Here is a 27,095-nt window from a genome sequence, read left to right as displayed (position 1 = left end):
CTAGTGACCAAAAGGCAGGATGACATTTTCGGAGCACCTAGCTGGGCTGGCAGGCAGCAATCTGTTTTCTCTCCAAGTGTACTGAGAAGGGAACGTGGGCCAGGCACAGTTGTTCACACCTGTAATCCCAACGCTTTGCGGGGCAGGAGGCGGGCAGATCACTTGCGGTCAGGAGTTCAAGACCAGTATGGCCAACGTGGCGAAACCCCACCTCCTCTAAAAATACAAAAATTAGCCAGGCATGGTAACCTGTGGTCCCAGCTATCGAGAGGGTAAGGACTGAGAGTCCGTTGAGCCCAAGAGGTGGAGGTTGCAGCAGTGGGCAGCAGAGCGAGACTGTGTCTCAAAAAAGAAAGGAAAAGAAAACAAAAAAAGAAAGGAGAATGCGATTTTATTAAGCAGACTAGCAAGTAAGCTCAAAGAAAAGAATTATTTACTTCATGGTCTCCGTCCACCCCAGTTTTTAGGGAAAATTTTTGGGCAAAAACAAAATAAGCTAAGATAATGTTAATCACATTCTTACTCACCAATTTGAAACTACAGAGGTAAAACATGAAAAACTGTACATGGCAGGAGGCATGGGTGGGCAACAGGAGTTTGTCAAAGATGTTTATCAGGTCACGATATAGATCCTTTGTTTTGCCGTTATCAACCTTACCTATGGAGAAAATCTGGCATCTCAGTTTTTATAAAGACATATTTTCAAGTTTCATCTGCCATATTTTTTATAAACACAACACCATTAAAAAACAACATTATCCAGCCAGGCACAGTGGCTCCTGCCTGCAATCCCAGCACTTTGGGAGGCCAAAGTGGGAGGGAGCCTGGGAGTTCAAGGGCAGCCTGGGCAACACAGGGAAGCTCTGTCTCTACAAAAAATAAAAAAATTAGCCAGGCATGGTGGCACGCCTGTGATCCCAGCTACATGGGAGGCTGAGGCAGATGAACCGCTTGAGCCCAGGAGGTCAAGGCTGCAGTAAGCCATGTTTGTGCGACTGCATTCCAGCCTGGGTTACAGAGTAAGACCGTGGCTATTTAAAAAAAAAAGAAAGAAAGACATTATCCATTAAAATACGATTAAAACAAAATGCTACTTTTAGTTTACACAGATTTTCCTCTGAATATAATAATCTAACACCTGCAAGGAAGCAGGCCCTCACCTCACACACTGTGGCAAGGTCAGAAATGCAAACCCTTCTGAAGGGCAATTCTATCATTCGTGTAGCAAAAGACCTCTAATCCGATCATTTTACTGTTAGTAAACAGCTGAATATATAGGTACAAGTATGTTCATTATAACTGTTACTTATCATGGTGAAAACAGTAAAAGACAGTTAAACCCATGTGACCAATAACATTTATTATTACGACTTTTTTTTTTAGAGATGGGGTCTTGTTATGTTGCCCAGGATAGTTAGTCTTGAACTCCTGGCCTCAGTGATCCTCCCACCTTGGCCTAAGTGCTGGGATTCAATAACAATTATTTTAAAACAGGCAATGATATGAGAAAATGTTTATCTTCAGCATCCATGTAAAGGGCAGATTATGAAACACTTGTGTTTAGTGTGACACCCAAATTCACTAAAAAATACTCTCCTACATATACAGACGCTAACAGAAAAGGGAAAAAAGTCAAACTTCAAAATGCTCACAATGGTTCTCTGAAGAGTAGAAATGTGGCCATTTAAATTGTTTTTATCCTTTCCTGTAGTTTCCAAATTCTCTAATCAACATGTATTATTTTTATAACAGCAAGACCGTTAAAACAGTAATGCAGTCAACTCAGATTCCAGTTCTATTATTCTGACTTACTGAGCTCATCTTAAATCTTAGCAATGTGAATGGAAAAAAATTCTGTTTTCGCCTGGCAAAGCCTTTAAAGTTCCATGAAGGCAAGAAGCACATATAGTACTAACACTGGCACAACAATGGTGCCAGGCAAAGACCCTCTAAACTCAATACATAATGGAGCACCATATATTAGTGCCCCCTACCTCATTCATTCTTCAGTGCATTCAGCAACTTGAGCGTAATTTGATCTAAAACTGGCCAAACTCCATATATAATCTTTCAATACAACAATCAGTGAAAAGACAGAAGACAAATATAACTCAGCCAGAATCCCAGTCCCATTTTCAAGCTATGTGACTGGCAAGTAACTTGACCTCTTTAAAACATCTTAAACTCATACTCAATAGATATTTTTACAGGATTTTTAGTATTACTAGAGATAACGGATGGAAAATGCCCAGCACAAAGCCAGGTACACTGCAGGTGTTCAATAAACAGTAGCTACTGTGATTTACCATCTACATAGCAGACATCCTTCATGTAGGACAAAACCAAAGACATCAGGATGTCCAGGCGCTCAGCTACAGGATGCACCATCTGGTCGAGCCGTTCAGGACCAGCCTTTGTTTCATGTTCAGTTTCTTCATCTTCATCCTTTGAAGACAAAAAGTAAATACTAACATTAAAAAATTCAGTGTGAAAGTGGTTTAGTAGGAAAACCGTCATAAGTGATTATTTCCCTTAAAAGATAAAACAAAGAGGCTGGGGAAAGCGGCTCACATCTATAATCCCAGCACTTTGGGAAGCAGAGGTGGGGGGATCACTTGAGGTCAGGAGTTTGAGACCAGCCTGGCCAACATGGTAAAACTCTGTCTCTACTAAAAATACAAGAATTAGCCAGGTATGGTGGTGCACGCCTGTAATTCCAGTTACTCAGGAGGCAGAGGCAGGAAAATAGCTTGAACTGGGAGGTGGAGGAGGCTACAGTGAGCCGAGTTCGTGTGCTCCAGCCTGGGCAACAGAGGAAGACTCTGTGCCCCACCAAAAAAAAAAAAAAAAAAAAAAAAAAAACTAAAACAAAGAAATGGACCATGCACAGTGGCTCACGCCTATAATTACCAACACTTTGGGAGGCCAAGGCAGGAGGATCACTTGAGCTCAGGAACTTGAGACCAGCCTGGGCAACACAGTGAGACCTGTCTCTACAAAAATAGAAAAAAAGTAGCTGGGTGCGGTGGTACACTGTAGTCCCAGCTACTCGGGGAGGCTGAGGTGGGCAGATCACTTGGGCCCAGGAGGTCGAGGCTGGAGTGGGCCAAGATCACACACTGCCACACTCCAGCCTGGGCAACAGAGTGAGACCCTGTCTCAAATTAAAAAAGAAAGAAAAGAAAGAAAGAAATGCAGACACCTTTCCAGGCAGGGGTCTCATTCAGGGATGTGAATCAGAACCACCAGTGAAATTTAAAATAAAAGCCAAGACTCACAGCACCAGCTTCTGATTCTCATTGAGAAGACCCAATGAGACCTATCCATGCAAAAATCACAGATGCCCCCTACCTCTGCTCCTGGTGCCCACCATGGTGGGTGCTTTTGGTGCCAGGCCCCCTTTTGCAGGTCGGGATATCCACCTCCCCACTGCTGTGAGTACTGGCGGCCAATAGCTCACAGCTGCCTACTTTCTCCAGAGCTGCCCTGAGCAGAAAGGAGCCAGGACCACCCTTGCACTCTTTCCAGCACTCTTAGAACCGATGACTGATTGACAAGGCATCAGAAAAGGACATCTCCTTGGTCTCAAGCTGGGAGCAAACTCTGTAGACCAATCCATGCCCCAGAATGCCTGGTGGGAGCAGGCTATAGCGACCTCCCAAGTGAGACCCGGCCCCCGTTTAGCTCCCCTGCCCTCTTCTGCTCCCTGACACCCTCTGTCCCAAGGGCACCTGAATCCCTGTCTCAGACTCTCCTTCCACTGAACCCAACTTCAGATACCACCCAAAAGAAGTAATGCTATAAAGTGTACAAGTGGTAAAATGCAGAAATTAAACAGGTATGCTTTTCTATTAACCACGCCCTCACAGACAGCATCTGGCTTACAAAAACAAACACTGAAAGTTACAAGAACAAAAGTGAAACATACTTCACCAAACCCAAATTCAAAGCCTTGGAAATAGACCAATTATGCTAAGTGCTAAATGACATGGCAGCAAATTACTCATATAAGGAATCATTTTCAAGTTGCTAAACTATTTTAATTCTTTCAATCTAAAGCCTTAACAAAGATGAACAGCACTAGCTGTTTCCACCCTTTGATTATGATAAACTTCATCTCCACTTTCATTAATAAACTGCTAACCATATTAAACAATCCTTCCGTGGAATCTGTCCCACCACAAGTTTGAGTTGCTGTTTCTTCAGCATCTTCAATACCCTGCCGGGATGCATTCACCTATAACAAAGGGAAAAAAAAAAGAATAAAAGGATTTAAAAAATACAACTATGTTATTTTGGGATGGAAATTCATCGGATATACACACGTTCAAGGTGTCCAGATTAGTGCCTTATATCACACCCCAACACAATACACAATTATGGTGGAAGCCTGTAAACTGACCTAGGTCATGAAGGAATTTAAATATAATAAACCAAGCCCCTTTTACTACATACTTATATAAAATCGACAACTATCACATGATGCTCTATGCCAGGCAGCCTCAACAAATTCAACATTTATTCTAGCTCTGATATGGTCTGGCTCTGTGTCCCCACTCAAATCTCATTTTTTTTTTTTTTTGAGGCAGAGTTTTGCTCTTGTTGCCCAGGCTGGAATACAATGGCAAGATCTCAGCTCACCGCAAACTCCGCCCCCCAGGTTCAAGAGATTCTCCTGCCTCAGCCTCCGGAGTAGCTGGGATTACAGGCATGTGCCACTGTGCCCAGCTAATTTTGTATTTTTAGTAGAGATGGGGTTACTCCATGTTAGTCAGGCTGGTCTCGAACTCCTGACCTCAGGTGATCCACCGGCCTCAGCTTCCCAAAGTGCTGGAATTACAGGCATGAGCCACCGCGCCTGGCCCCAAATCTCATCTTGAATCGTACTCCTGTAAGTCACACATGTTGCTGGGGGGGGACTGGTGGGAGATAATTTGAATCATAGGGTAGGTTTCCCCCATACTGTTCTCGTGATAGTGAATAAGTCTCACGAGATCTGATGGTTTTATTAGGGGTTTCCACTTTTACATCTTCCTCATTTTCTCTTGCCGCCACCATGTAAGAAGTGCCTTTCACCTCCCGCCATGATTCTGAGGCCTCCCCAGCCATGTGGAACTGTAAGTCCAATTAAACCTCTTTTTTGGCCAGGTGCAGTGGCTCACGCCTGTAATCCCAGCACTTTGGGAGGCCGAGGTGGACGGATCATGAGGTCAGGAGATTGAGACCATCCTGGCTAACACGGTGAAACCCCATCTCTACTAAAAATACAAAAAATTAGCCGGGCATGGTGGCATGTGCCTGTAATCCCAGCTAATCAGGAGGCTGAGGCAGGAGAACTGCTTGAACCCCGGAGGTGGAGGTTGCAGTGAGCCGAGATCGCACCACTGCACTCCAGCCTGGGCAAGAGAGCGAGACACCATCTCAAACAAACAAACAAAAACATCTCTTTTTCTTCCCAGGCTCAGCTATGTCTTTATCAGCAGTGTGAAAATGGACTAATACCATATCTATGCACAAGACACTCACAGACACATTGTGTAATAAACATCGTCAATCAACTGAGCAGAAAAACGATGAACTGCAAGCCAAATGTGCATGATGCAATATTTATTTTGGTATATCACCATTCAAATATCTTAACATACCACTCAAACCATGCCATTTTTTATTATCTATGCTTGACCTTCTTTGTAAACATTCTAAAATGTTCCTTAAGTATATACCAGAGAAAGACTATAAAGAGTACATATACAGTTGGCCAGAGAGGTGCAACTCCAAGTGAGCACTGCACCAGTGAGCCCAAGCTCCAGCTCTTCTGAGACCTTGTTCCATCTTCCTGCTTTCCTATAGCATCAATGTTTTCCTCCACCAAAGCTCCTATCTCCTCAGTCCACAAACCTGCTCATGTCTCCCCACTCCTAAACCACGCCTCTTAGCCCTGCTCCATCCCCTCCTTCCACCACAACCCTGCACCAAGGTCTCTAACAGCCCCAATTCTGCTTCCCCACCATCCACATCCTCTCCCGAAATGCAGTTTCTGCGTCTTCACTGACATGGTCCTCCAGAAAGCAACAAAGACTACCTTCTAACCACTAAATCCAAGGACTGTTGCTCTTTTCATCTTTCTAAAAAATGACAGCAGTATCTGATGCTGCTGACCAAACTCCTCCTTCCGGCGGATCCTTCCTGAGCATCCAGACTCTTGGTTTTCCCCATACTTCTGATCACCCTTCTCCTCCCCTGTCCTAAACTGCATCTTTCCAAAGGTTTATGCTCAGGTCCCCATCTACAACCACGACTGCCTGTGAGTATTCTCTGGTAGGCTGCCCACCAGCAACTAAACCTGGCCAACATGGAACTACTCTTCCAACTGCCTCCTCTTCATATTTTTTTTTTTTTTTTTGAGACAGAGTCTTGCTCTGTCACCCAGGCTGGAGCGGAGTGGCGCAATGTCAGCTCACTGCAAGCTCCACCTCCCGGATTCATACCATTCTCCTGCCTCAGCCTCCCGAGTAGCTGGGACTATAGGTGCCCGCCACCATACCCGGCCAATTTTTTGTATTTTTAGTGAGACAGAGTTTCACCATGTTAGCCAGGATGGTCTCGATCTCCTGACCTCGTGATCCGCCCACCTCGGCCTCCCAAAGTGCTGGGATTACATGCGTGAGCCACCACGCCAGGCCTCCTCTTCATATTTCTAACTACCATTAATGGCAACACCAAGATTCGATTCCACAGGGAGCAACCGTTGAAGGACTCCTTTCCCTTACTGTCTGCCTCCCCTCCTCCAAACCAGTCTCAAGGACCAGTTCACCTTTCCTCACAATGTCACTAGAATCTACTACTTCCTTTCATTCCCACTGCACCTTAGTGCGGGCCTCCTTAAACAAAGTTTTAACTGTTTATAATTATAATCTGCCCTTAAGAAAGGCCAAACAGGAAAAATCACTTCCGTAGGAATCCCTTCCTGACCCCACTGTGATTCTATCAGGTTCTCTAACTCATAATGTATGTTTCATTCATAGCATTTTCCACAACCATACTTTTACATTTGGATAACTATGTATTTAACGCCTTGTTCTCCAATCATGAGAAGGAACTGTCTACAACTCCCAGCACATGCACAGATGGAGTTCAAGACACATTCAAAGAAAGGAAGCAAAGAATGGTGCTAGTGGTTTCGTTTCTTTTCTTTTCTTTTTTTTTTTTTTTTTGAGACGGAGTCTCGCTCTGTCACCCAGGCTGGAGTACAGTGGCATGATCTCGGCTCGCTGCAAGAGCCGCCTCCCGGATTCAAGCAATTCTCCCACCTCAGCCTCCTGAGTAGCTGGGATTACAGGCACCCACCATCATGCCTGGCTAATTTTTTATTTGTATTTTTATAGAGACGGGGTTTCGCCATGTTGGCCAGGCTGGTCTCGAACTCCTGACCTCAGGTGATCTGCCTGCCTCAGCTTCCCAAAGTGCTGGGAATACAGGCGTGAGTCACCACGCCTGGCCAAGTGGATTCTTTTCTATCACTGACTATTGTTTCCACATACTGTGATTATAACAAATTCAAGTCAGTAAATGAAAATAAAAATAGGTTACTCAATACTTACATCCAACTTGAGTAGTTTTTCAATAATAAGCTCCAGAATTTCATGCCTCAAGGTTGGAAAATATACACTAATCCTTAGTAAGTTATGAACGTAACATTCCTAAAGGAGAAAACGTAAGATAAAACATTTCAACAGAGAATAAATGTTTCACAGTTATGTAAGCAAAACATCAATTACATGACCTTTAGTTTCAAATATTTAAAAAGAAAAAAACAGACTATCCAGCAATACAAAAACTATACTGTTTCTACATGTATTATGTTCGGTATAATCATTTCAATTATTCCCAGTAAATGAAATTTTTAATTTTCATAACTATAGGTTTTTAAGTAGCTGTATTGATAAAACTCATATATCATACAATCACCAACTTAAAGTATACAATTTAAGTTTTTAATATATTCAGTTATGTGACCATCAACATAATCAATTTCAGAACATTTATTTTTCTTTTAGAGACAGGGTCTTGCTCTCTCTCTCAGGATGGGGTACAGTGGTGCAATCATAGCTCACTGCAACCCTGAATTCCCGGGATAAGCAATCCTTCCTCCTCAGCCTCCCTAGTAGCTAGAACTACAGGTGCACACCACCACATGAGGTTAATTTTTCCTTTTAGAGAGACATTTTCTCACTATGTTGCCCAGGCTGGTCTTCAACTCCTGGATCTTCCCACTTCAGCCTCCCGAAGTGCTGTAATTATGGGCATAAGCCACTGCGCCCAGCCAGCAATTTTGTAACATTTTAATCACTCTAAAAAGAAATCCTACATCCATTAGTGCACCCCTAAAAAATGAAGACCTTGGCAACCACTAGTCTTTCTTTGAATCTACCTCTTTGAGACATTTCATATAAATGGAGTCATATAATACATGTTTTTAGGGTTCAATCATGTTGTAACATGTAAACCATTCCTCTCATATCAATGGAGTCATACACAGTTTGTGGCATGTTTTTAGGGTTCAATCATGTTGTAACATGTAAACCATTCCTTTCATATCAATGGAGTCATATAATACACAGTCTTTTGGCATGTTTTTAGGGTCCAATCATGTTGTAACATATAAAGCATTCCTTTTCATTGCTGAGTAATATTCCATTGTACCATGTTTTGTCTGTTCATCAGTTGACAGACATTTGAGTTGCTTCTACTTGAGGCTATTATGGATGATGCAGCTATGACCATCCATGTACAAGTTTTTCTGTGGACATATATTTTCATTTATCTTAGGTATAAACCCAGAAATGGAACTGCTGAGTCACATGTTAATTCTACATTTAACCTTGAAGAAATGCCAGGCTATTTTCCAAAATGGCTGCACCATTTTACATTCTTAAAGCAACATATGACAGTTCCAACGTTCCCATTTCTCCATATCCTTGTGAACACTTGTTACTGTCTTCTCGTTCTGATTATAGCCATCCTTGTGGGCATGAAGTGAAATCATTTCCCTGATGGCTAATGATGTTGAGCTTCTTTTCATGTGCTTTTTTTGCAGAAATGCCTATTCAGATCCTTTGCCCACTTCAGTTGGGCTATTTGCCCTTTTATTATTCAATTATAAGAGTTCTTTACATATACAAGTCCATTACCAGACATAAAATTTAGAAATATTTCGTCCCATTATTTGGGGATTCTTTTCATCTTCTTGAAGACGTCCTATGAAGCATAACAACGTTTAACTTTGAAGTACAACTGATGCATTTTTTCTTTGGTTGCTTGTGCTTAGGCATCAAATCTGGAAATTACTGCCTAATCCAACATCATGAAAATGTACTCGTTTTCTTCTCAGAGTTTTACAGTTTTTACTCTTCATGTAGGGCTTTTATTGAGTTCATTTTTGTATATGGATATCCATATGCTTCATTCTTTTGCATGTTCATATCCACTTCTGCCAGCAGCATTTGTTGAAATGACTATTCTCCCCTATTCAATTGTCTTGAACAACTGGTTAGTGTATGTTAGTCTTCTGTCCCGTAACCATGCTGAACTCATTTATTATCTCTAAAATTTCTTGTGTGTGTGTAAACTCCTTAGAATGACATATAAAATCACCTTGCAAAAGAGAGTTTACGCCTTCCTTTCCATCTGGATGCTTTTAATTCTTTTTCTTGCCTAACTGCCTTGGCTAGACAAGCAGCAAGAATGGACATCCTTGTTTTGTTCTTTGTCTTAGGAAAAAACTTTTGGTCTTTCACCAATGAATATGATGTTAGCTGTGGGTTTTTCAGATGCCCTTTATCAGGTTGAGAAAATTTCCTTCTGTTTTTCTCATAAAAGGATATTGGTGTTTGTCACACACTTCTGCATCTACTGAGATGATTATGTGGTTTTTGTCCTTTGTTCTATTGCTACAAAATATTTTATTAATTCATTTTCAGGTACTAACTCAATCTCGGCCGGTCACGGTGGTTCACGCCTCTAATCCCAACACTTTGCAAGGTGGAGACGGGTAGATCGCTTGAGGTCAGGAGTTCAAGACCAGTCTGGCCAACGTGGCAAAATCCCATCTCTACCAAAAACACAAAAATTAGCGGGGTGTGGTGCCCCATGTCTATAGTCCCACCTACTCGGGAGGCTGAGGTGGGAGAGTCACTTGAACCCTGGAGGCAGAGGCTGCAGCGAGCTCAGATGGTGCCACTGCACTCCAGCCTGGGTGACAGACGGAGACTGTCCCCCCACCCCCGAAAAAAAAAAAAATCAATCTTGCATTCTTAACATCAGTCGCACTTGGTCATGGTACATAATTCTTTTTGTATGCTACTAGATTCGGTTTTCTACTAAGGCAACCACTATTAATTATTAAAAACTGCACAGATGATCTGAACATTGTACAAAAACTTAAGCAGAATTCTTCTATGGAAGGCTTTGTTTTCAGGTTAAAATAAGGCATGTTCACAATTAGTAATACATGAACTATTATCTTCTAGTAATTCTTGTCCATATGAGCATAAAGCCACTACAGATATTCCTGAAATAAACTCAGACCTTGACTTGCACATAGTAATAACAGAAAAAGGCACTGGGAATCCCCAATAGCTGCTTTATAAGAAAGGAATCTGAGTCAAATTCTTAGACATCAGTTTAAAGTCTAGAAGACAAAGTAACCTTTAAGAAAAAGACCTAACATCAGCTGGGCACAGTGGTTCACTAATCCCAGCACTTTGGGAGGCCAAGGCAGGCAGATCACAAGGTCAGGCGTTCGATACCAGTGTGGCCAATATGGTGAAACCTTGTCTCTACTAAAAATACAAAAATTAGCTGGGCATGGTGGTAGGCGCCTGCAGTCCCAGCTAATGGGGAGGCTGAGGCAGGAGAATTGCTTGAACCCGAGAGGCAGAGGTTGCAGTGAGCCAAGATGACGCCATTGCACTCCAGCTTGGGCGACAGAGTGAGACTCGGTCTCAAAAAAGAAAAAGAAAAATAAAGACAGAAAAAGAAAGAAAAAGACCTAATATCATCTAAAATGAAATCATACAAACAACTTTTCCATGATGTTCTCAATGAAAAGATTTCTTACCAGTGTTCTCTCTGATTTTCGAACAAATGGAAATTTTTCCACCAGTATTGGCATGAGAAACCACGGTGTCCTATTTTTAAAAAATTAAATCAATCCATGTTAACTTTACTTTCTAGAAAAGGAATAAAAAGGAAAACTACCATTCTAAAAGCAAATATCGATAGACATAGGAGGCAAACAGGAACCCCTACCTCAAAGAACTGGAACTTTTTTTGTTTTTTGAGATGGAGTTTCGCTCTTGTTGCCCAGGCTGGAGTGCAGTGGCGCAATCTCGGCTCACTGCAACCTCCGCCTCCCAGGTTCAAGCGATTCTCCTGCCTCAACCTCCCAAACAGCTGGGATTACAGGCATGCGCCACCACGCCCAGCTAATTTTGTATTTTTAGTAGAGACGGGGTTTCTCCGTGTTGGTCAGGCTGGTCTCGAACTCCCGACCTCAGGTGATCCGCCCGCCTCAGCCTCCCAAAGTGCTGGGATTACAGGCGTGAGCCACCACGCCCGGCCAGAACTGGAACTTACAATGTATAGCTTCTGAGAAAATCTATAACGACTTAGAGAAAATAAGGTTCTGTTAACTCTGATATCAACAGCAAATCAAAGAGGGAGCTTCTCTCCCACAGAAACATAACAGCACTTTTGCTGACATTTCCCACTACACATGTATATTATTTTTAAAAGAAGAAAAAATCATCAAGTTGGATTTTTTTAAGTTAACAAATAATCAACGGACAGAGGGAACTAGAAGTCCACCCCTCCAAAAGAAACCCACAAACATGAAAAGCTTTTCTTAGAAGTGCAATTTTTATTCATATGGCATGACACAAACACACCCAGGGGTTTCTCACTGAAAAATTTTGGATAGCATATCTGTTGAAGATAAAAGCAAAATTCCAACCACCATACAAAATTGGGGGAGAATCTGCATACAAACTTTGAAAAACAATTAAAGAGAATAAATAGAAAATGGAAATGCCACTTTTTGTAGAATGTAATGTTTCCTCAAGTGGATAAAAAAAAAAACATGCAATGTAAGACTCAAGCTTTAATACTATTAACATTTTATAATTTTTACTTATTGATTACAATTTTCTTGAGAATTAAACATTCAAAATAAGGAAAAGTATACTCACGATGGTACATATCTTGCTATTATTTGCAAGGCTCTGTGACATGTGTCAAAATTTGCAGGAAGATCTGAAAGGAGAAAAGTTCAGAGTATGAGCATCAAAACAAAACTGAAGGGTGACACGCTTGAAGCTAAAAATAAATGCTGGCTGGGCACAGTGGCTCACGCCTGTAATCCCAGCACTTTGGGAGGCCGAGGTGGGTGGATCACCTGAGGTCAGGAGTTCGAGACCAGCCTGACCAATATGGTGAAACCCCATCTCTACTAAAAATACAAAAATTAGCCAGGCATGGTGGCAAATGCCTGTAGTCCCATCTACTCAGGAGGCTGAAGCAGGAGAACCACTTGAACCTGGGAGGTGAAGGCTGCAGCGAACCGAGATCACACCACTATACTCCAGCCTGGGCAACAGAGCGAGACTCTGTCTCAAAAAACAAACAAAAAAAAAGTGACATACTTGAAGCTAAAAACACATGCTAACCAAAACGGAATAATTTATCAGAGAAATAATAATTTCAAGATTTTTCTCCACCAGCATCAATGAAAATTAAATGGACTAATTATATAAATAATGCATTCAGGACAACTGACTGCATATCAATGGTAAATATAACAAAAAGATTGCATCAAAGGTTGTCATTTGTTGCAGTCTACTTATTAGAATAGGTGCCAGGTATTCTGTGCTTTACTTTTTTTTTTTTTAAAGAAGACAGTGTCTTGCCACCAGGCAGGGCTTGAACTCCTGGGCTCAAGCAATCCACCCACTTAAGCCTCCCAGGTAGCTGTGACTAAAGACACACACTACCCTGCCTAGTTCTACTTTAAGCCTTTTTTAAGAAAATATTTGAAAAAAAATGTTTTTTTGCAGAGACAAGGTCTCACTCACTATGTTGCCCAGGCTGGTCTCAAACTCTTGGCCTCAAGTGATCCTCCCGTCTTGGCTAACCAAAGTGCTGGGATTATGGGTGTAAGCTACTGTGCCCAGGCTTTAAACCTTTTTATACTTACTATCATCTTCATCATCAGAATCTGAAACATCTACATCGCCTTCCTTAATGATCACTCGGGCTTTTGAGGGAAAAAGAAAATATGTTATTCTGTCATTGATCTAGACAATGAATGGCTATACAAAAAAAGTTACTGACCTAGACAATGAACAGCTATAAAAAAAGTTATTTTTCCATAATCCAAAGTTAGCCCAATGATTAATTAAACGCACAATCTGAAATAAAGTAAAGCAACTTTATAGTTTTTAAATGGCTAAAAATTCCTAGATTTCACCAGGAGTTCAATAAAGCAAATAAATTCATAAAACTCACAGCAACAAATGAATCTAGACACCTCCATAGGGGTCATTACGGGGAATATATGTCTACCAGACCTGGTGCCAATATGCATCTGGAATCTTCCATGGTAGCAGTCTCTCATATATAAGGGGAAGGTGGTATTTTAATAAAGAAGTATTAAAAAGAAAAGAAAAGAAAATTCCAAGCAATGACTTACGAGGCACAAAATGGGAAGCAATCATGCTGAGACACGGTCTGAGGAAAACAGTCTGTGCTGATACAAGATTACCAAGAAAAGCCAAATACTCTTCCACGACTGTTTGACTTCTATTCAACCAAGGCAATCTCTAGAGTGGGGGAAGAAAGATAAAAGCAGCATGTTATTAATATAACATATACTATTACCAAAGTTCTGAATTACATACTTTACAGTAAAATAAATGGTGAACTTACCAATATAATACTGATAAGTTGCTCAAAGTCTTTTGTCAAGTACATGATAGAAGAACGGAATTCTAGCAGCCAGTTGATGATCTGGTCATCCTTAAGTTAAACAAAGAGTACTTTCAAAATCACAAATCCTCTAAGATAACAGAAATTTACAGCTACCTTATATCAATCATTTATCAAGAATAGGTGGGGGGAAAAGGTCACAAACTTGGAAGGAACTCAAAACTGGGTATTAAAACAGAAAAAGATGTCACAATAAATTACTTAACTGTTTTAAGAAAGTAATCTAGTAACTAATACACAGGAGAAAGACTTAAATGCAATACTTCAGCCTGATCACTTTTGTTTGCCCTGAAAAAGCGAAATCACCTCAAATGTTGACACCTGGGACTTTTAAAAACTGCAGCATTCTAGCAGACTGAAATATTAGAAGATCACAAAGGAACAATAGCTACCTCTATTTCCTCTATATTCAAGCTGACCAGGAAGCATGCTGATAAAACTCAGTCGAGGCTGATCAATTGGGGTCATGAATAAACATAACTTTTCTAAACCAAACCTGTGGCTGAGTTTAAATATATTATGATGTGATTGTTCTGTATAAATGATAGCCCCATTCCTCCATGAAATATTTTTCGGGCAATCAAATTACTGTTCATAGTAATTGTTAGTGACATGAGAAGAACTGCTAAATTTGAAACGCAATGTATAAAATACAGTGTCAATTATGTAAAATATTACTATATTAATTATATTCATGCATATATACTGCACAGGAAAAAAAACATTAAGAAAAAGCCCCTAATTTGTGGAAGGCTTAGACATATAAATAAAAGCAACACAAGGTCATACCTACAGGGATATTCATATGGAGTTATCATTTAGTGAGAATACACCATATGCCAGGCATGGTGCCTGACACTCCACATATATATCTTCTTCTAATCCTAAAAACTCTGCAAGATGTTTAGTTATTCCCATTTTGCTGTTCAGGAAGCTGAGGCTAAGAACGATTAATAAGCAATCTGCCCAACCAAGAGGCCAGTAAAGAAACAGGTCCAAACCCGTCTGTCTCGGTCAAGGCTATCCTCCGTCCACCATCCCACATGCCTCCCTATATGCGGAGAAGAAGCTGTCCCCTTTTCCCCACCTTAATTCAGCTACTGAGTGCTTACTATGCCATATCCATGTGTCAAACTCCCACAGATCAACCATTTTCTGATGAAATCCCAAGTAGCCTGGCAGTAAAATAAAGTAAAACCACAACTCATTTGTACTATGGTAATTTCATATGTCCACAACTGTTAAGGATAACATTAACGGTAGCTCACTAAGGCCAAAGGCATGTAGAAAACAAGCTAAGTTAGTGTGCAAATAAAATAAACTATCCTATCTCTTTTCCACTAAAAAGACTGCAACAAAACTATAAGGATAACATTTAAACTGTACCATTTTTAAAACTAAATCAGGCTGGGCGTGGTGGCTCATGTCTGTAATCCCAACACTTTGGGAGGCCGAGGTGGGTGGATCACCTGAGGTTAGGAGTTCGAGATGAGCCTAACCAACATGGAGAAACCCCGTCTCTACTAAAAATACAAAATTAGCTGGGCGTGGTGGTGCATGCCCGTAATCCCAGCTTCTCAGGAGGCTGAGGCAGGAGAATTGCTTAAAAAACTCGGAGGCAGAGGTTGCAGTGAGCCAAGATCATGCCACTGCACTCCAGCCTGGGCAACAAAAGCAAAACTCCGTCTCAAAAAGAAAAAAAAAAGTAAATCAGTTGCAGACTTTGATGCTTTAGTACTGAACTATTATTATTTGTACTAGCAGGCAGGAACAGTGGCTCATGCCTGTAATCCCAGCACTTTTGGGAGGCCAAGGCAGGAGGAGACTGCTTGAGCCCAGGAATTTGAGACCAGCCTGGGCAACATAGGGAGACCTCGTCTCCAGAAAAATTAGCCAGGCATGGTAGCACATGCTTGTGGTCCCAGATGCTCGGGAGCCTGAGGTGGGAAGATTGCTTGAGCCTGGGAGGTTGAGGCTGCAGTGAGCCATGATCGGGCCCATTACACTCCAGCCTGGGTGACAGAGCGAGACCCTGTCTCAAGACGGAAAAAAGTTCTACTTGCAACGCTCCACACAACTAGTGCAATTCTTGGTATGTCAAAATACCAAGAATGAGAACTGCTGATACAAAATACAGTGGAACACAAAGAAAATGTCCCTTTGTATCTGGGAAAGAAGGCAGGGGTCAGGAAAAGCTTTAAAGAGAAAGTGATGCTTCAGCTGTCTTTAACAATAATATAATTGCCACAATTTCCTAAGTCACTGGACAAACATAAAGCTCTATTGTTTTTGCTGATCAATGAATATTGCAATATAGCAAAACCTAACCTATACAATATTCATTTAAGCTGCAGTTAGGATTTATCTCCAATTTCTAATCATCCCTGTGATTCAGCTTTTCTTTCCTACTACTTCTCTCCAGCAGTGCTATGGCAGTCATCCAGGTTTTAGAGCTTTTTCAGAGTTGCTGAAATTCCTTTCAGAATAAACAACAAAGGCTGTTTACCTACTTGAGGAAGCCTCCAACACCAACACCCATGCGTATAAGTACATCTACTACATACCCTGACATGACTATTACACACTATATGCCTGTATCAAAATATCTTGTGTACTCCATAAATACAGACACCTACTATGTACCCACAAAAATTAAAAATTAAAAAAAAATAATAAATATACTACAAAAGTACACTCCAGGTGCAAACAGGAAAACCATGTAATTTAGGGAGCTGGTAAAAGCTGTACCCAGGTGGGAGAAAACAGCCTTATGTAACGAGGTCTGGTGGTCACCCGAGGTATGTTTCAGGGAAAACAGCGTTCAGAGAAGTGAAGGATCCACGCTACCTCTTGAGAGTGGAACATTCACCTTGCACAGGGGTCCACACCAGGAACAGGGTGAACTGTCAATGGCTGTCATGAACTCAAAGGCTAGAAGACTTGCAAAAGGACACCTGCAATGGAAAAGTGAGCTATGCCAACAGACCAAGGTACAAATGCAGAAGACAGCACCTCAAAGCTGCCGAGACCAGTTTTGTTTTCCAAGTAGATATTAAATCAGAACTTTAGTAGTTTTCATATCGCAATAACACTACCTGTCCAAATCTCTGTCCAAAAATAACCAAAAACAAAAAAAAAATCACCTAAGGCCCAGATCTGGATTTCAAAATAGCATTCCCCACTAAAAGAAACCATGGTGTCTCAGAGAAAACAGACTCCAGGAGTGGAGTAGGGAAAATACAGAATGGACTTGGAGAATCTTTTGTATCAGAAAGTAAAGTTCTCAAAGAATGATAGGGACATGTTATAAGGACACAGGAACCAGCATAACGGGGCCCCCATTGGCCAAATGCAGACAATGTGTACATAGTAAGACAAATGAATGTAGATACCATCTTAGCCAGGTGATGAAACAAACTGGTATCGCACTACTCCTGCTATGATGCAGTGAGAACCCTTCTGTGATACTCCCTTCAAAAATGAATAAATCAAAAGGATCACAGAAAAACACAAATTGCAAGGCATTCTATAAAGGAACTGAGCTTTGTGCAGTGGCAGTATCGTAGCCAGTGAGGTTTATCGGAGGTGTGATCACTGCTAATTGAAAACTTTTCTATAAAGGAACTGGTCTGTAGTTAAAAAAAAAAAAATCAATGTCACAAAGGACAAGGAAATATGCAACATGTAATCTTAGATTAGATCCTGGATGTTATTAGAACAACAGGTGAAACCTGAGTAGGGTCTGTAGATGAGATATTGGATCAACTAGATATTGTCTACAAAACCTTGATTTTTGATGATTATACCATGGTTACGTAGGAGAATTTCCTTGCTTTTTAAAAATACACACTGTAGTATTAAGGCATAAGGATACCATGTTTGCCTTATTGCCAAATGATTCAAAAAACAACAAACCTCGAGTATGTGTGTGAGGGGTATTGGGAAGGGAGAATAAGATTTTTTACCACATTAATCAAACGTTAACAGTTGGAAAATCTGAAATCTGGGTGAGGAGCACACAGAGGAACTCTGTGCCATTTTTGTAACCATTCTGTAAATTTGAAATTATTTTTAAACTATTATTTTTTAATTTAAAAAAGCAATAGCAACTCTAAAAGACTATCATCAAAAGGCTTTCTAAGGAGTCTATGGGGGGAAAAGGTGGTGGCCATTATGAACTGAATGATGTCAGTTCTGCCTGGGTGCTCGAAGTGGAGGTGACAGCGGAAGGGGCAGGGAGACATCAAAATCTAACTGATAAGGGAGAACTGCAAAATGTCTTTCCTACTCCCTCCCTTAAACTCCAGTCATGTCACCCCTTATTCGTTTAGGCTCAAGCAACTGTGCTTATGTAAAAATATCAATGGATAGCTCTACCGACTGGTTAAGAAGTTGTCCAAATGGATGCTGGGGTAAACATGAATAACCGTCTGAAGTAACACCAAAGATTGTATAATGCTTTATTCAGTGACCACAATGCTTTATTCAGTGACCACAGTTGAGTCTTTTCTGGAAGTTCTGCTTCTTATAGAAGGAAAAGTATGTTTTCAGAAAACTGAAAAACGTTCAGTATGGCAGGCATGTATAGTGACCAAGCCAACAGATAATAAATCTGGGGAACAAAGAAGCACCAAATAGACCATGGAAGGCCTTGTAAACCAGATCTGTAACTAGAGAGATCTGGAAGTGTGGGAAATGGACTCAATGAAGGAACAACCATGTGCTTAGAGAGAACCAGGGAAAGCTCCATGAAAGATGGAGCCCAGCCAAGAGTGGACATGCTAAGTTTGGAGCATCTATGATGATTCTGGGTAAATGCATCTAACAGACAGTTAAGAAACAAGTCTAGGCCGGGTGGAGTGGCTCACATCTATAATCCCAGCACTTTGGGAGGCTGAGGCAGGTGGATCACTTGAGGTCAGGAGTTTGAGACCAGCCTGGCCAGCATGGTGAAACCCCAAATCTACTGAAAATACAAAAAAATAAGCTGGGCATGGTGGCACAGCTACTCGGGAGGCTGAGGTGGGAGGATGGCTTGAACCCAGGAGGCAGAGGTTGCAGTGAGCCAAGATCACCCCACTACACTACAGCCTAGGTGACAGAGCAAGACTCTGTTCTGCCCGTCCCCAAAAACGAAAATGAAATAAGTCTGGAGCCCACAAGAGAAATCTTGGCTACAGACACAAATATATTAGGACACAGGTAGATTTCAAAGCCATGAAGGGAGATGAGGAGATCACACAGAAGAATCAACAGAGTGAGAAGAGTCAAGTTTTGAAGCCCAATCAACACCAAATTTAAGATCAAGAACCTATCGAGAGATACTAGAGATTAAAGGATCACTGGCCGGGCGTAGTGGCTCACGCCTCTAATCCCAGCACTTTGGGAGGCCAAGGCAGGCGGATCACGAGGTCAGAAGATCGAGACCATCCTGGCTAACATGGTGAAACCCCATCTCTACTAAAAATACAAAAAATTAGCTGGGGGTGGTGGCGGGTGCGTGTAGTCTCAGCTACTTGGGAGGCTGAGGCAGGAGAATCGCTTGAACCCGGGAGGCGGAGCTTGCAGTGAGCCAAGATTGCGCCATTGCACTCCAGCCTGGGCGACAGAGCAAAAAAAAAAAAAAAAAAAAAAAACAGATTAAAGGATCAGGAGACAGGAGGATCAGAAACGCTGAAGTTTTAAGAAGTGGGTGGCCAACAGTGTCGGCTGATACAAGGAATACAAGGCTTAAAAAAGTAAGTCCACTGAGGCTGGGCTCAGTGGCTCACACTTGTAATCCCAGCACTTTGGGAGGCCAAGGCGGGCAGGTCACCTGAGGTCAGGAGTTCAAGAGCAGCCTGGCCAACATGGTGAAACCCCGTTTCTACTAAAAATGAAAAAATTAACCAGGCATGGTGGCGGGTGCCTGTAATCTCAGCTATTTGGGAGGCTGAGGCAGGAGAATTGCTTGAACCCAGGAGGCAAAGGTTGCAGTGAGCCCAGATCACACCACTGCACTCCAGCCTGCGTGACAAGAAGGAGACTTTGTCTTAAAAAAAAGTCCACTGAAATCAGCATGTAAAAAAAAAAACATGGGTAACCTGTCAGGGTAATTACTACAGTGATAAGAACAGTGGACTTAAATGTGAGTGAGAAATGATACAGCGCAGTCAGCTGGAACAAAAACAACAGATGACAATTATTGCCCTTACTTTGAATCAGAGACTGTTCTAAGTGCTTCTTGCATATTAGCTCATTGAATCCTTGTTAAGTATTTCCATGTTTAAAGCCATGCACTTTAAACATGGCATGCACCTATAGTCCCAGCTTTTTAGAAGGCTGAAGAGAAAGGATCATTTGAGGCCAGGAGTTCAAGGCTGTAGTGCACTATGATCACACCTGTGAATAGCCAGAGCAACACAGCAAGACCACATCTCTTAAAAACAAAACACTCCATATTTTTTAAATCTCTATTGTTTTCTTGGTTTCACACAGTGGAAAATAGAGGCAGAGAGGTTAAAACAATTTGCTCAAGATCACACACTGGATAATAAAATTGGAATTTCATTCCAGGCAATCTAACTACCACTGCCATAGTAATAAACCATTCTCTTCAAAACTGGGCAGTAAAGGAAGAATGGTGAAACAAAATGCATTCAGCTTTTACTACATGATAGGTGTATCTCGAACCTGGAAATGCTGAATCAGTGGTTTGTTTTTTTTTTTTTTTGGTTTGTTTTAGCTTTAAAGAGACAAGAGAGTTGCATGCAGCATGGAGGAAAGAGGTAGTAATCTAATAGAAAGGAAGCATTAGAGCAGGGTTTCCCAGCCTCAACACTGTTGTCATTTGGGGCTGGATCACTCTTGGTTATGGGAGGCTGCCCTGTGCACTGTGAGATGTTTAGCAGCATCTCTGTCATTCACCCACTAGATGCCAGTAGCACCCTTTCCTCCCAATTGTGACAAAAATATCTGCAGCCATCACCAAATGTCTTCTAGGGGGTAAAACTGTCCCTGGTTGAGAACCACCAGATTAAAATAAGGGAGGACCATGGAGAGAGCAAGTTCTGGAGGACAGAATGGGACCCAAAGAGCAAACTATGTCTGTATACAGTGGCAATAATTTTGCTAATGATCAAACACAAAATTAATTACCTTTATGTCTGGATCTAACAGCTGGTTCTTCAACAACTCAAAGTCATTTGTTTCACCCTTAACAAGAAGGGGAAAGAATTAAGTTATGCTTTTGTTTCCTGTTTAGTATCAACAGCAAGACTTTTAACCGTACTTTAACATCAGAGGAAATTATAAAAGGAACACTAACTTTCACATATCAATTGTGGATTATAAAATCATGACTACAAAAATTTAAACACTCATGTTAGTGCAGCCAGAGGGCTTGGAAAAAGGAAAATGATAAACTACATTTAGCTATACTTCTGTATTGACATTTGAATATAATAGTTGATACTCCTGCGAATTCTCAAAAAGCATGAGGGAAAAAAACAGCCAGCTATAATGATCTAATTCAGGAGGATCTAAAAAAGTATTCACTCAAATATGGATACAAATGGATATTACATATAAACATATGGTTACTTAACATTTTCCCTCTACTGCTGAGATACAGTAGAAATGCTTCTAAACTACCACAAAAACAAAAATCCCTATTCAGAGAACTGGTTTACTGTCCCAAAGTAATACTTAGGTAAGTTCCTCAAAAAATAAAATGCTGTAGGCCAGGCACGGTGGCTCACGTCTGTAATCCCAGCACTTTGGGAGGCCAAGGTGGGTGGATCACAAGGTCAGGAGTTCGAGACCAGCCTGGCCAACATGGTGAAACCCTGCCTCTACTAAAAAAATAAAAAAATTAGCCAGGTGTGGTGGTGTGTGCCTGTAACCCCAGCTATTCAGAAGACTGAGGCAGGAGAATTGCTTGAACCTGGGAGGTGGAGGATGCAGTAAGCCGAGGTCACGCCATTGCACTCCAGCCCGGGTGACAGAGGAAGACTCCAGCACAAATAAATAAATAAATAAAATGCTGTAATTGTTTTTAATTCTGGCACTTGCTAAAGTTAAAAGATGCTTTGTAAATAAAGCATTTGAAGAGGTGAAACCTCAGTAAAGACATTATTACTCTCTCATTATTACCTGTGAAATGGGCCAAGGTGGGGGAAAAAAAGGACACTATTACTCTAATTTTGCACTGACGGCATCATGCTATTATTAAATATTTGATTTCAACTGGTATCTTAATTAATCTTGCTATTTCTATTGGTCTTTAGTAAAACAGCAATAGTTGTATTCTGACCTGACCAAAAGCAAACCTCACACATTATCTCCTCTTACCTTTTTGTACTTCAGCAACACTTCTGTCACAGTTCCACCAAACCGAACAGTTTTTCTTGGGGGAGAATTGAAAAAGTCATTCTCTAATGCACGCATATTTGAAATCCTGTGGAACCAAGATTAACAAGCTATTAAGTTCATGAAAATAATAAAAATTATAATAGCCAACATTTATTGAACCAACATAATTCAGTGGGACTATTGTTAAGGCCTCTTTACTGGTCTCCCTGCTTCCACTCTTAACCAACAATCCCTCCTTTGCTCAGCAACCAGTAACTGTCTTCCCACTGCACTTACAGTAAAAATCCAAATCTCTCAGTGTGGTCTTTAAGATCCTACATTAATCTGGCCCCTGCCTACCTCTCTCACCTCATCTCCAACAACTTGTTTTACTACAGCCATAATGTCTTTTCTGCTCTTCAAACAAGCCAAGCTGTTTCTCATTTCACTTACTGTTCACTCTATTGGAAATACTCTTTTCCCAAATCTCTACGTGGCTGGATTTTTTTTTTTTTGAGATGGAGTCTTGCTCTGCTGCCCAGGCTGGAGTGCAGTGGTGTGATCTTGGCTTAACTGCAACCTCCATCTCCCGGGTTCAAGCAATTCTCCTGCCTCAGCCTCCTGAGTAGCTGGGATTACAGGCACCTGCCACCACGCCCGGCTAATTTTTGTATTTTCAGTAGAGACGAGGTTTCGCACGTTGGCCAGGCTGGTCTCAAACTCCTGACTTCAGGTGATCCGCCCGCCTCGGCCTCCCAAAGTACTGGGATTACAGGCGTGAGCAACCGCGCCCGGCCTAGATTTTTGTCTTCATTCAAGTGGAAGCTCAAATGACAGATGTCTTCCCAATGAGAAATCTCAAACGCTCCTTCTCTCCCTTCTCCCTCCCCCATTACCTTGTTGTATAACTGAAATCATCGTGTTCGTTTATTTATTGGCCTATGTACTGCCTTTCCCCCCTATGCTGTAAGCTCTGTAGAAAGCAGGGACATTAGTGTCTTTGGATAAACCACTGTCCCCAGTGTTTAACACAGTAAGCAGGAGCTCGATAATTATGAATCATATTACGCTAATTGTTTTACAAGGTTTGCTTCACTTACACATAGTAAATTAATGAAAAAACATAGCATCCTAATGACTCTGAAAGTTAAACGCCAAGAGTCTATGGGGGTTAGGGATTTTAAAAGTGGAGCAAAATAAAGACTGCTAAACAAATACGTGTGTCGAAACAAATTTCAAACAAAAAAGATGTAATATTCAATTTGCCGTGAGTGACAACGTTTGGCTGATAACCCACATAGCCCAGGGAAATCCCTTCCAAATTTGGACGAAGAAGAGGGAAGGAAGAGGGGTCAAGGCGCAGAAGGCAGTACCCAGGCCTGGGAAATCACGAAGAGACACAGTCGGGAAAGGGGGCCTCCAGAACAGAGAACATACTCACTTTTCCAGGCCCCACCCATGTCTATTACCCAGTTAGGAGGAATGAGCTCATTTCTGTGAACGTGAGATGACCCTCCACCCCGTGCTCCTATCACACGCCATTAGCTTTGTCCCACATCCTTTCAATCCGCTCCTCTAAGCGCGGTCCTGAGCTTTCGTCCCAGATACGCAGAAGGAAGCGGCCTGAATCTTACCCAGTCCTCGACGCGCCCAGCGTCTTAACTGCAGGGGACGAAGCGGCCGCATCTCCCGGCAAACGCGTGTGAAGCAGCGGTGCCGCCATTGGGCCGAACTAACGCGACCGCTGCGCCTCAGGCCGGATGCCCAGCTCCTTCCAGTCACAGCCTCTGTCCCGGAAGTTGCGCGTGCCAGCGCAACCTTCAGCCAATCAGGGGCCCCGCGTGGGGAGGGCGTATGCTCTCGGCGGGCTAGAGCGCCGCTAAAACCCGCTCCTCGTTCTACTTGGAGGACTTGTTCCAGCCAGCGCGAGTGCGTGAGTGTAAGGAGAGACGGGAAGGACCGGCTCCATCCAGCCCTGAGGATCCCGAAGAAAGGGTGGAAACACCCTGGATGTGCTAAGCTGTGGCCGGGTACACTCAAGTGTTAATTTTTTGGAGTCAAAGCCTCCCTCAGTCAAATCGAAGAAACTGAAGCACTTGGTGACTGACCCAGATCTTCACGGAGGAAAGGGGATTCGAAGCCGGCTGACCCAGGAGCCTGGGCTCTATACTCAGTGCAGCATTCTCACAGACACCCAAGATAACGTTATCCTCACGGAAACGAGCTCGACGAAGTGACCTACCCCAGAGCCTCAAGGCTGTGGTGATGCTGGCATGAGAAACAACAGGAGAGTTACGAAGAGGTGTTACCCCCTTGACTTTATTTATTTATTTATTTATTTATTTATTTATTTATTTTCTTTTGAGGCCGAGTCTTGCCCTTTTGCCCAGGTGGAGTGCAGTGGCGTGATCTCAGCTCACTGCAGCCTCCGCCTCCCCAGTTCCAGCAATTCTCGTGCCTCAGCCTCCCAAGTAGCTGGGATTACAGGCGCATGCCACCACACCCAGCTAATTTTCATATTTTTAGTGGAGACGGGGTTGCACTGTGTTGGCCAGGCTGGTCTTGAACTCATGACCTCAGGTCATCCGCCTGCCTCGGCCTCCCAAAGTGCTGGGATTACAAGCATGAGCCACCACGCCCGGCCAAACTTAAATTTTTAAAAGAGGAACAGGAGTCAGCCAGACCAACCAAAGAGCGACTGGCGTTCCAAGCATAGGAAACGGAGGAAACAGAGGCCAAAACCTCGGGACTGTGGAGGATGTAGAGGGAGAGCGGGGCTGCCCCTACTCTCAGGGAGGGGAAAAGGTTGCAACTTTGGAAACTGTACAGGCCTATCGAAAATACAAAAATATCCAGCCTGGGTGACACGGTGAAACTCCATCTCTACAAAAAATTTAAAAAATAAAAATAATAAAAATTATCTGGGTGTGGTGGCACACACCTGTAGTCCCAGCTACTCGGGAGGCTGAGGATTGCTTGAGCCTGGGAGATAGCACCACTGCACTCCTGCTTGTGCAACAGAGTGAGACCCTGTCTCGAAATAAATAAATAAGTTTTTAAAAATGCATATGTATGGGCCTGGTGCAGTGGCTCACGCCTGTTATCCCAACACTTTGGGAGGCCGAGGCAAGTGGATCACCTGAGGCCAGAAGTTTGAGACCAGCCTGGCCAACATGACAAAACCCTGTCTCTACTAAAAATACAAAATTAGCCAGGCATGGTGGCAGTGCCTGTAATCCCAGCTACTTGGGAGGCCGAGGCAGGAGAATAGCTTGAACCCAGGAGGCAGAGGTTGCAGTGAGCCAAGATCGTGCCATTGCACTCCAGCCTGGGTGACGAGTGAAACTGTGTCTTAAAAAAAAAAAGGTGTGTGTGTGTGTGTGTGTGTGTGTGTGTTTATATGTATCTCTCTCCAGGAGTTCAAGACCAGCCTGGGCAACATATGGTGGTGCATACCTGTAGTCCCAGCTACTTGAAAACTGAGGAGGGAGGATCACTTGAGCCCTGGAGGTCAAGGCTGCAGTGAGCTGTGATTGCACCCCTGCACTCCAGCCTGGACAACATAGCAAGACCCTATTTCACAACATAAAATACAGCAATTTGTTTTTTTTGTTTTTTGTTTTTTTTTTTTGAGACAGAGTCTCGCTCTGTCACCCAGGCTGGAGTACAGTGTCATGATCTTGGCTCACTGCATCCTCTGCTTCCCAGGTTCAAGCGATTCTTGTGCCTCAGCCTCCCCAGTAGCTAGGATTACAGGCATGCACCACCATGCCCAGCTAATTTTTGTATTTTCAGTAGAGACGGTTTCACCATGTTGGCCAGGCTGGTCTCAAACTCTTGACCTCAAGTGATCCACCCGCCTTGGCATCCCAAAGTGCTGGGATTACAGGCATGAACCACCACACCCCGCCAGTAGTTTGTTAAACATAAACCATAGCTCTGTTTTGCAACAGTGTAAAATCAGTAACTGTCTTTCCTGAGTCTCTATTTGGTCCTTACTGAGTTCCTTGGGAATGTTGGACAGGAATCATCTGTGTCTCAAGGACAGAGGAAATAATTGCACCGTAGCTCACAAAGATACTTCAAGATAACTGTTTAAATGAGAATCTCTTCTTCACTTCCAAGGGAAAGCAAAGCAAAAACAAAAAGCAACAATAGCAAAACAGCAATCTGACAATTATCTGTTTTGTTTTGTTTTGGTTTGAGACAGGATCTCATTGTCTAGCCTAAGTTAGAGCGCAATGGCGCGATCATGGCTCGTTGCAGCCTTGGGCTCCTACAGCTTATGCAATCCTCTCACCTCAGCCTCCCGAACCCACACCACCAAGCCCAGCTAATTTTTTGTATTTTTGTTAAATACGAGGTCTCACTTTGTTGCCCAGGCTGGTCTTGAACCCCCGGCCCAAGTGATCCTCCCACCTTGGCCTCCCAAAGTGTGTCTCCCCACCTGCACTCCCATTCTTTCCCTTAAAAAAGTCTGAGTCTGGGTGCAGTGGCTCACACCTGTAATGCCAGAGCTTTGGGAGGCTGAGGCAGGAGGATAACTTGAAGCCAGGCGTTTGAGACCAGCCCAGGCAACACAGCCAGACTCCGTCTCTACAAATAACACTTTTAAAAAACTTACCCAGGCATGGTGGCACGTGCCTGTAGTTCCAATTATTTGGGAGACAGAGGTGGGAGAATCACTTGAACCCAGGAGTTGGAAGCTGCAGTGAGCTATG

The 27,095-nt window shown here is 42.6% G+C and overlaps 1 protein-coding gene and 1 pseudogene across 3 annotated transcripts in view; one reads left to right on the top strand and one right to left on the bottom strand.

Annotated features, from left to right (window-relative positions):
• Positions 1 to 24,189, bottom strand: part of RRN3 (RRN3 homolog, RNA polymerase I transcription factor) — a 36,457-nt gene extending 12,268 nt beyond the window's left edge. For 2 of the 3 annotated variants that reach the window (XR_010152293.1, XM_001143837.6), the window contains exons 1-12: positions 24,009 to 24,189; positions 22,375 to 22,480; positions 21,181 to 21,237; positions 13,984 to 14,073; positions 13,748 to 13,877; positions 13,253 to 13,312; positions 12,249 to 12,312; positions 11,120 to 11,189; positions 7,602 to 7,700; positions 4,145 to 4,237; positions 2,307 to 2,445; positions 528 to 658 (exon numbers count right to left, since the gene is read on the bottom strand). Coding sequence is in view for 2 of the 3 variants with exons in the window: in XM_001143837.6 (XP_001143837.3) it covers positions 528 to 658; positions 2,307 to 2,445; positions 4,145 to 4,237; positions 7,602 to 7,700; positions 11,120 to 11,189; positions 12,249 to 12,312; positions 13,253 to 13,312; positions 13,748 to 13,877; positions 13,984 to 14,073; positions 21,181 to 21,237; positions 22,375 to 22,480; positions 24,009 to 24,097 (1,128 nt within the window). In the remaining variant the exon portion in view is untranslated. The remainder of the gene's footprint in view (positions 1 to 527; positions 659 to 2,306; positions 2,446 to 4,144; positions 4,238 to 7,601; positions 7,701 to 11,119; positions 11,190 to 12,248; positions 12,313 to 13,252; positions 13,313 to 13,747; positions 13,878 to 13,983; positions 14,074 to 21,180; positions 21,238 to 22,374; positions 22,481 to 24,008) is intronic. The other variant, XM_054668902.2, reaches the window with a different exon arrangement.
• Positions 17,584 to 17,752, top strand: LOC112205983 (U4 spliceosomal RNA; annotated as a pseudogene).
• Positions 24,190 to 27,095: the final 2,906 nt, after the last annotated feature.

The sequence above is a fragment of the Pan troglodytes genome, chromosome 18, assembly GCF_028858775.2.
Source record: "Pan troglodytes isolate AG18354 chromosome 18, NHGRI_mPanTro3-v2.0_pri, whole genome shotgun sequence".
NCBI classification, from domain to species: domain Eukaryota; kingdom Metazoa; phylum Chordata; class Mammalia; order Primates; family Hominidae; genus Pan; species Pan troglodytes.
Note: the sequence above shows the minus strand (reverse complement) of the source record. Positions and strands in the feature narration are given on the sequence as shown.